At 38.2% G+C, this 10,961-nt stretch overlaps 1 protein-coding gene across 3 annotated transcripts in view; it reads right to left on the bottom strand.

The window, feature by feature from the left end:
• Positions 1–10,961, bottom strand: part of CDH18 (cadherin 18) — a 215,025-nt gene that overhangs the window by 31,998 nt on the left and 172,066 nt on the right. For all 3 annotated transcript variants that reach the window (XM_023752842.1, XM_023752871.1, XM_023752901.1), the window contains exon 7: positions 9,958–10,094. In XM_023752842.1, the coding sequence (XP_023608610.1) occupies positions 9,958–10,094 (137 nt within the window). The remainder of the gene's footprint in view (positions 1–9,957; positions 10,095–10,961) is intronic.

Raw genomic sequence — 10,961 nt, 5'->3', positions numbered from 1 at the left:
CAGAGCTACTAGTATTTTAAATATCAGGACTAAATGGGTAAACAAAACTATATCTAATTTAGAAAAATATCAGTATGCAATATATTAAGTAAATACAAGCTTTCAAAACACAAAGTGCCCCAATCACAAAGATAAAACTGATTATATTCAAATGTAACTTTTTTAGTTCCTCCAAATGTACCATAAAGAGGAAAAAATTTCACAAAATGAGTGAATATATTTGCTGACAATGGATTGTCTATAATATATATATATATAATACAATGTATTAAATCGATAAGAAAAAAAGGGGCCAGCATAATATAAAAATTGGTAAAATTAATGACAAACATTTAACAGAATAGGTAATATAAATGCCAACTAAACACATAAAGTACTTTCAACATTAAAGAAATGAAGTTAATCAAAATAAGTTACCATTTAACACCAACCAGACTGATATAATATTAAAAAGTTTGACAAGATTTCTCCAAATGCTGGTTATAAACCAATGGGAATGCTTATAAATTAAAGTAACCCTCATTGAAATCCTTTTTTAAAAATAAGTTAATACAGGGTGTCCCCCAAAAAATGTATACACAATTTTTTCTGCTAGTTCAATTGATGTTTCTTTCTTTTCATAGTTAACCCATTGAAATTACTAATTATTGAAATGTGTATACATTTTTGGAACACCCTATATGTTAAGTAACTTGCCCAAGTTCCAACTGCCTGTTATAAAGAGAAACAGAATTTAAAAAGAGACAGTCTTACTTCAGATACAGTGTCTTTGAATATTATGCATCACTGCCTAATAAAATAATGAAAGGATGGTAATGATAATACAATAAGTAATGAGCTATAAATCAATAGCCTTTATGAACATAGAAGCAAAACTGGAGAAGTATATATAATGAACACAATACAAAAGCCAGAACAGTCTATATTCATTTAAAAAAAATCTCTAAATGTGTGCAGATTCATACACAAGAACTAAAGCAAAAACAAGATATGCCTTACCTTTACTCTTTGTTCGGCGGGATATATGTGTAAAACTTGGAAAACCCATTATGAGTGTCATGCTTTGTGACCTTAATTTACTTGTGAGTATTTTCTCTTATTAAAAGAGACTGCACTGGCATTCCTTATGACTTAAAAGAAACATTCTGGCAGTTCTCTGGGTGACAGGTTAAAGGAGGATATTTAGGAAGCGACAGGAAATACTTTCATGGAGGTGGTCCTTGCTTGGACAGGGATTGGAGTGATGGAAACAGTATAAAGTGGTTGCTTTATGAATATTTTTTAAAGCATAGCTGACAGAGGTTTCTGAAAAATTGGATGTGGAACAAAAGAAAAAGTGGAGCCCTAACCGGTTTGGCTCAGTGGATAGAGTGTCGGCCTGCAGACTGAAAGGTCCCAGGTTCGATTCCAGTCAAGGGCATGTACCTTGGTTGCGGGCACATCCCCAGTAGGAGGTGTGCAGGAGGCAGCTGATCGATGTTTCTCTCTCATCGATGTTTCTAACTCTCTATCCCTCTCCCTTCCTCTCTGTAAAAAAAATAAAATATATTTAAAAAAAAGAGAAAAAGTGGAGCTGAATATGACTCTGAGTGATTTACGTGAGGAATCTGGACACTATAGCCATCATTCCTAATACGGATAAGACCTCTGGAGGAGCAGATTTAGAGAAAAACTGGATTTTGAGGGAAAAATTTACTTGTGTTATTGTCATAATTAAAAAAATAGGAAAAGAGAGCAAAGGAGAGGGCAGACGTTATAAGCCTGGTCATTTGGGCAACTTCACCAGGAAGCTGCAAGCCCATGCTCCCCAGGGAACCACCAGGCCATTCCCTGCAGATCACTGGGGAGAAAGGATCCAACAAAGGGAAGTCGTGCACATGCACAGTAGAGTCGGGGTGACCTAGGGAAGTTGCTTGCCTGTCAGTCTAACCTGGGAACAAAGATAACTGTCTAGGTGGGCAGAGCCACTGATCCCACAAAATCCTGAGGGGCTCATTGGTTAAGCTCCTGGTTATAACTCCAGACAGTTCTCTGGCTCTCGCCTCTTCCTTTGCTCCTGCTCCCTAGCGCTCTCTTGCTCCGTGACTGGCACTTGCCCATGTGCTAGCCTGCCAAGTGGCCTTGGCAGCTGCATGACCCGTGGCCATACAGACCTCACGTACAATGGACTGCAGCTGGGAAAACGTTGAGTTAGCCAGATGCTAGAGAATCTAGAGAATAGTGTGTCCTTAAATCAAAGAAAGAACCTCTTTCTTGAAGGAGTTGTCAATTTTGCTAAATGTTGTTGCTTTGTTGAGCAAACAGTGAAATTAAAGTTAGACTTTAGATTTTACAATATGGAGGACAAAAGTAATTTTGGCAAAGCAATGAACACAAGATGGTTTTTACAGTGGATTTTAAAGAGCACGGTAATAGTAAGTGCAGACTGTGAATACAGTCATGCACTACATGGCAATGTTTTGTTCAAAGAGGAATGCATATGTGATAGTGATTCCATTAAGTTCATTATGGAGCTGAAAATGTCCTGTTGCCTAGTGACTTCATAGTTGCCCTAACGTAGCACAATGTATAACACAAACACTACTGTGTTCAATTGCCTACAGTGTTCAGTACGCTAAAATGTACAGATTTGTAGCCCAGGAGCTGTAGGGGAACACAATTTTTTCACCTGAAAGTATGTCTATTTGGCATAAAAATATTTTTTGGTGGGTAAATTTTAAGCACTAGCAGACATGGGAGAAGATCTAAAAACCAAGTAGTTGTTATCTTTTGTAAAAGACATTAACACATGTAAGGGGAATCTCCATTTGCATGAGTATCTCCCTTGCTATACCAGGAGGAACTGTGAGGGATGATGACCTTATCTCTAGGGACCCTTAAGGAAGCTGAAGACAACTACTGAAATCTGCATCAGTCTTACCCTCCTTTACTGTGCTTCTCCTTGTAGCCTCCCAAAACTGACTCCTACCAACCCTAGCATCTTTTATCTTCAGCTGAAACCTGGCTTCAATCATTTTTGTGAGGTACTCAGTTTTCCTGGGTATCTTCTCTTCCTTGTAGACAGGCTATTAAATATCTGTTTGTTTTTCTCCTATTAATCTTTTATTACAGGGATGTCCAAGCCAAGAACATAGAAGTGTAGAGAAAAAAAATATTTTTCCTCTACTACAGAGCCATGGGCTATGCCATATAGCCTAGGTTGTGTAGCAGCCTATACCATCCATGTTTATGGACCTGCACACAAAGACAAAATTGCCTAAGGACAAATTTATCAGAATTTATCCCCATCAGTAAGCTGTGCATAACTGTATAAGTAACTCCTTCAAGGAGTTTTTGGTAAAGGGAATACAGGAATAGAGTTGTATCAGGAGGGAAACACTGAAGGTAGGTGTTCAGGTTTTGTTTGTGAGAGTTAATTTTATTTTCAGATAGAAATTAAAGCCTGTTTATGAGGACAGAGAATTGTGTATCAGACGGGGGAAATGAAGGGGCAGGGGAGAGGAAAATGATTGACAGTGCAATGTCTCTGAGTGGGCAAGGGAGGACTCAGGGCACACCTAGAGAGGCGGTCGCACACATGGCATGGAGAATTTACTCACAGGAACCTGAAGGAAGACAGATTTGTGCAGATTAAAGCACATTGTGCTAATCAGGTTGATAGATGTGATGGCAGAAAACTGTGGAAACCCTTTCCTGATTTTTCTTATTTTATTTCTTTAGAGAAGCAAGGTTATTTTTTGCATATCAGGAACAAATTATGTTGAAAGAGGTATTGAAAATTTAAGGAGAAAGGAAAACTATAAAATAAATATCCGATAGTACTATATATAATTGCTTCAGTTATTCAAGTTTTTATCTTTAATGCACACTTTTGCTCTAATTCTTCCAGAATTTTTAAAAATATTATGTTTTTATGTATTTCAGAGAGAGGGAGAGAGAGATAGAAACATCAATGATGAGAGAGAATCATCTATTGGCTGCCTCCTGCACAACTCAACCAGGGACTGAGCCCACAACCTGGGTATGGGTTCTGAACTAGAATATAACCTTGACCTCCTGGTTTATGAGATGAAGCTCAACCACTGAGCAAAACCGGCTGAGTTCTTCCAGAATTTTATACTGAGATTGGCATAGTGCAATTAGTAAGCCCTTAAATGCATCAATATATCTATATAATAAAAAGCATAATATGCTAATTAGACAGGAGAGCCGAACAACCTTCCGGACTTCCTTCCAGACCACCTTCCAGATGAAGCCAGGACTGCGAGGGCTGAGCCCCTTGCACCAAGTTTGTGCATCAGGCCTCTAGTTATGTAAATAACTAAATAACAACAAAAAATAGAATGAGTAAGTATTATAATTGCCTCACCAAACTTCTCTCCACGTGTAGAACCCACAAAGTTTGAATGTAATTGAGGACAAGTGAAGATAAAATATGGGCCTTGATTATCTTGAGCCAATATGATGAACACATACCTTCTGCCATAGTAATTAGTCCAATTATATGCACATTTCATGAATAAAATACAACTTTTAAAAAACAGTGAATGAAAACTTAAAAATAACCTAATTGGAGTATCATTTTTAATGGTTATTCAAAATGACAATTTCTCTCCCCGATCTAAGGTGGCATTCATCCTGTTAATATATACAAGTTAACACAGTATTTGTTGCTTGTTACTATAATATAGCAACTCTAAGGCAAAAGATGAGATAAAAAGAAATGTATAAAAGGAAATATCACAGAGAAATGAAAATAGAGACCTGATTAAAGTACAGTAAGCCTAAATCCTAACTCACATGTGAACTTTATTGTTTGTAACATGGGCCAATAAATTTTTTTTTACCTTAGAACAAATTGAATTGTTTTTGGCTATTTCCTAGTAATCTGTTATATGAAAATAGGTAACTAATTAACTGAGGCATCCATGTATAGACAGATAAGTCAGAAGAGAACTTTATTATTTTTGATCATGCTTAAAGCAATACCGATTTCTTTGTGTGCTAAGGAAAAAGTGCCAATAAGAAATTCTTTTCTTGCTAAGGGAAATTGCAAATATGAACAAGTTTGTGAAAGTTAAATTTCATATAACAAAATAAGCACACTGACAATAGCATGCATGTGGGCAGAGAGTATATGGGGAATTTCTGTACCTTCCTCTCAACTGTGCTATGAACCTAAACGGTTCTAACATGTAATGGCTTTCAAAAATTCAATCTGAAAAAAGTATCAAGTGCATTTCCACAACAGAATAAACTAGAAAAGACATTAATAATGTGGCTGGTGTTGAGGTTAACACTTACAAACAATTGTACACGAAAGAGCCTCCAATATTTAACCGGCGCTTAGGCTAAGTAATCAGGGCATCAGAGTGCAGTTTTCTAAACAGTCTCGCCATACAGCTATAAAATATTATCTGTTGCTCATTCTACATACATGTTTGTGATTAGGACTAAATCACATTTTAGTATTGCTCATTGAGTTGTCTTTAAGGCTTTTTTATTAGCATCTATAAAATTCAGGATACTGCAATTTACTATACTCTTTTACTAAGCAGATATGTATGAACTCATTACCCATTTAAAGTACAGGCAAATAGATTTTAAAAAAAGTAAGTATATATTTTAGGCATTAATTCAGTGAAAATGGGCCTCTCCTTTGGTAATTGCACATAATACACTTTTCATGATATATATGAACCCATGTATAGTCATAAATTAGTTTCTACTTGATAAAAATATTATTTGGACTGCGGTAAGATTTAGAGCAACCTAAAGTATGGTTTTTGATCAAAACACCACTAGAGTTGGACTTGATTTTATTATAAAACTAGAGGCCCAGTGCACAAAAATTTGTACACTTGGTGGGAGGGGTCCCTCAGCCCGGCCTGTGCCCTCTCGCAGTCTGGGGCCCCTCGGGGGGTGACCACTTGCTGGCCTAGGCCTGTTCCCCAGGGGATTGGGCCTAAGATGGCAATCAGACATCCCTCTGGCAGCCCGGCAGCCCCCAGGGGATGTCCATTTGCCAGCGGGGAGCAGACCTAAGCTGCAGTCAGACATTCTTAGTGCTGCTGAGGAGGCGGGAGAGGCCCCCACTACCACCGCTGTACTGGCAGCCATCAGCCTGGCTTGTGGCTGAGCAGAGCTCCCCCATGTGGGAGCGCACTGACCACCAGAGGGTAGCTCCTGCATTGAGCATCTGCCCCCTGGTGATCAGTGTGTGTCATAGTGACCAGTCATTCCCAGTCGTTCTGCTGTTAGGGTCAGTTTGCATATTACCCTTTTACTATATAGGATAGAGGCCTGGTGCACAGGTGGGGGCCGGCTGGTTTGCCATGAAGGGTGTCCCAGATCAGGGTGGGGGTCCCACTGGGGTGCCTGGCCAGCCTGGGTGAGGGGCTGAGGGCCGTTTTCAGGCTGGCGGGTGACTGAAGCTCCCAGCCTCTTTTTTTTTTTGCTTTTTTTTTATTCTGGGATTTATTTACCTTCTATAGCTGTCACTGGAGCTGAGAGCCGGCTCCAGCTCTGAGGCCCAGCTCCAGCTCTGAGGCCATGGCTGGCTGAAAGCAGGTATCTGGGTTTGATTGGCTTCTATAATTGAAACTCTGTTGCTGTCCTGCTTGCTCCAGCTCTGAGGCCGGGGCTGGCTGAAAGCAGGTATCTGGGGTTTGTTTAGCTTCTATAATTGCAACATTGTTGCTTCCAGAGTCAGAGCTGGGCTGCGGCAGGCAGGGAACCTTGGCTTCCTCCATCACTGGAGCAAGCAAGCCTCATGTTCGCTTCAGCTGTGTGGCTGCCGGCCGCCATCTTTGTTGGCAGTTAATTTGCATATCCTGTTGATTAGCCAATGGGAAGTGTAGCAGAGGTATGGTCAATTACCATGTTTGTCTATTATTAGATAGGATAAGTTCCTATTGTTTCTGACAAACACAGTCATCCTTTTCAAAAATTTGTCCGTTCCATATTCTATACAGGGAGCCAGTTCCAAAAGAACTGCACAATCTTTTCTGGATCTTTATAATATTTTCTCACCTCTTTTTGGATTAATCCACTTATTCCTTTATTTTATCAACTAATTTTTAATGAGCCCTTAGCATTTAACAGTCATTAAATTTTCCTCAGGTGACAAAGAACATGCAATTCTACACCTATTGTGATTATTTTGAAACAGAAGATTAACCAAAATGATCACAAATGAACCCACTCATGTATTCTTTATAACACTCATTTAAAAGTAATTAGTGAATGCTTATTTTCAAAGAGAATATGATGTTGAAAAAAATCTAAATGGAAGCTACTTGAGCAAATGTTATAGATGCAAAACACGTAGAATATTCATAAAGGGTAAAATAAAAAGTCTAACATAGTATACTTATTGACTTGTCTCAAAGAACATTATAAAATTGCATAAACCACAATCACCCACAGCCACTAGGATGATTATAATAAAAAAGATACATAATAATAAAAATTGGTAACAATATAGAGAAATTGAACTCCTCTACTGCTGATGGGAATGTAAAATGTGACCACTTTGGAAAACAGACTGGCAGTTAAGTTCTTCTGATTGTTAAATATAATTTCCATATCTCAATCCCAGATATATACCCAAAATAAGTTAAGACATGGCTATACACAAACTTTCTCATTAATAGTCAAAACATTATTCATATTGACAAAAAGTAGAAACAACCCAAATGTCTATCAAATGATGAATCCTATATAATAAAAGCCTAATATGCTAAGTGTCCAGTTGTCCGGTAGTCCTTTCAACCAATCAAAGTGTAATAATCTAATGATATGCTAAGGCTGCTCAACTGCTCCCTATGACATGCAGTGACCACCAGGGGGCAGACTGTCGACCGGTCGGCCAGTTGCTATGACATGCACTGACCACCAGTGGGCAGGTTAACTTGCTGCTGGGGTCTGGCTGATCAGGACTGAGCAAGATGGGCTGGACACCCCTGGAGCCCTTCTGCGGTCTCTCCCGGCTGGCCAACCTCTTGCGTTCCTCCCCAGCCACAATCATTCATAGGTGCGGTCCCTCGGCCTGGCCTGCACCCTCTCACAATCCAGGACCCCTCCAGGGATGTTGGAGAGCTGATTTAGGCCTGATTCCGCAGGCCAGGCTGAGGGACCCCACTGGTGCACGAATTCATGCACTGGGCCTCTAGTGGATAGATAAAATGGTATATCTATACAATGGGATTTTTTTTAGCAACAAGAAAGAATAAATTAATGATATGCCATGATGTGGATGAACTTTGAAAACATTATGCTAAGAGAAGCCGGTAATAAAGGACCACAGATTACACGATTCTTTTATATGAAGTGCCAATAATAGGTAAATGTATTGCTATAGATTGAATGCAAAATTCATATGTTGAAACCTAACACCCAATTGATGGTATTAGGAAGTGGGATCTTTGGAAAGTGATTAGGCAATAAGGGTGGAGGCCTCATCATTAAGATTAGTGTTCTTACAGTAGATCCTCTAAAACTTCCTTGCCCTTCTGCCTTGTGGGGACACCGCTAGGCAGCAACCATGGATGAAACAGGAAGCTGGTCCTCACCAGATAGGGAATGTGCCAGCATCTTGATCTTGGCCTTCCCAGCCTCCAGAACTGTGAGAAATAAGTTTATTATTTAAAGCACCTAGCAGCCTGAACAGACTAAAACAACTAGAGCAGTGATTTTCAACTAGTGTGCCACAAGAATTTTTAAAATATGCTCTACCTGATTATTTAGTCAGGGGCACTGACCTCTTTCCCCTTAGATGGACAAATTTAAAAATGACAACAGCCAACACAACAGTCATCCCATGTGAGTGAATAAAAATTATACCCTTTTTTGTCAGATCGGTATAAAATATACTATAGTTTTGGTGTGCTACAGAATTTTAATAATTATTTTATGTGTGCCATGAGACGAAAAGGTTGAAAATCACTGATTTAGAGAAATAGAATCTAGATTGGTGGCTTCCTAGAATGGGGCACATAGAGGAGGCATAACCTCCGGGCGCAAAAAAACCCCCAAAAACCGAGCATAATTTCATGTTCTATAGTACTATTTTTTAATGTGAAGTTGATTATATGTGTGTGTGTATTTCTAATGAATATATATATGTATGTGTGTGTATATATATATATACATATATATATATACATATATATGTATATATATGTATATATATTACATAGAAATCTTTTCTAAATGCCTATATAATTTCTGCAAACATAAATTCTAGACCTGGGGTAATTTAGACTTTGGTTTATCACTTAATATGTAAAGAAAGAATTCATTGTTATGATAGATCCATTTTCTTAGTTTTATTCTAATTTCATTTGAACACAGTCATATACATCTTTTTAAACTCACAAATAATTGTTGACATTTATGCTTGTGCTTGTCTGAACTTAGATATTAACCATAGTGCATTATTCTGTATCTCCTATATTTCTCTCAAAGAGGACGTAGTCCTGCCTATTGAAATTCCAAGTTATTACTTTACAATAAGTTTTCTAAATGCTAACTGAAGCCTGAGGAGGGGTGTTATATTGATGAAATTATTCAAGAACAGTGATCAATTTTCATTTCCTTTTCTCCTAAACTGAAGTATGTGAAGAACTGTTCTTCTAGCCTTTTGATGACTTACTTATAAGTATGATATAAGCACAGTTAGAAGGAGAACCAAATGCTTTGACTCAAGCATGAGGACTAAGTGTCCACGATGCAATTTTTCACCACGATGCCAGGATTAAGGTAAAGGAGAATAGATATGCTGTATTCACTGTGTCTGACAATGAGTAAAATTGTATCTAATACATTCTGAGCACTCTCTTAGATCCTGGCATCAAAAATAAAAATGGCAAGAGACCTGCTTATGAGGAAATCTCAGAATAAATCTTCCTGTACGGTGACATATTTTCCTATAGTACATAAAGTCAAGTCATTTACCATTTTCTGAAGCAGCCACTGTGATGTTGTACCACGGAGTTTCTTCTCTATCAAGAACCTTTGTAGTCTTAATAGATCCAGTATTGGCATCAATATTGAAAAACCTGTCATCTTCAGCATTGTAGTCAATGAAGTATCTAGATAAGAAAATAGAAAAGTATTTTTTCTTGCTGTTATAATAAAAAATATAAAACTGAAGCAAGTGAGATACTCAAATATTTAAACACATATATTTAATTTTTATGTCTGGCTCTTAAATTTGACTGGCAACTTTACATTTGCATAGACTGACATCAATTATTTTTTATCTCAGTTTGTCTTTAATGATATGCTTAGTTTAATTACTCATTAAAAAATACCTACCAAATTCCATGAACAGAGTAGTAGACAGTAGAAATGTAATAATTAATAAAGGAGAGAAAAAAATCACCTCTGGGAAGTCAATAGTATATTGGGGGAAAAATCAAATGTGTAATAAATTTTCTCATTGTTACATGTACAAACATTTTAGGATAGAAGGAGATGTCAGAGACTAATTTATATTAGAGTTTCATTGCACCTGAGGTTTGATCATAAATATAAAAAGAAAAAGAAAACATTTCATTGTTATCATATGTCCATAGTCAACGAATGAGAAATGAAATAAATGGAAGGTGGGTTGCATTACTGACCACAACCCTTCCTTCTCCAATTCATGTACTTCGGCAGGGCTCTCTCACAGGAGTGGCCTCCAGCTTACTTTGGCAATAGAATGATTTGAAAGCAGTGGTGTCCTAGACCATATTTGCGTCTAGGTTCCATGAGTCTTTGCATGTTTCCCCTTATGCTTTGCCGCTGCCATGAGAAGTACAGGCCAGAGCTAGTGCACTGGCCCCAGAGGAAGATGGAGATGCATGGGCAGAGTTGTCCCAGTTCAGGATGCCCAGCCTCAGGCAGAACCTCCTAGTAAATGAGCAGGCGCAGGATGGAATGCCCTAGAGATAAACAGCCAGCAAACGAAAGCC

This window comes from Myotis lucifugus, unplaced genomic scaffold (genome assembly GCF_000147115.1).
Source record: "Myotis lucifugus unplaced genomic scaffold, Myoluc2.0 scaffold_0, whole genome shotgun sequence".
NCBI lineage: Eukaryota > Metazoa > Chordata > Mammalia > Chiroptera > Vespertilionidae > Myotis > Myotis lucifugus.
The sequence above is the reverse complement of the archived record's forward strand: the minus strand, read 5'-3'. Positions and strand labels throughout refer to the sequence as shown.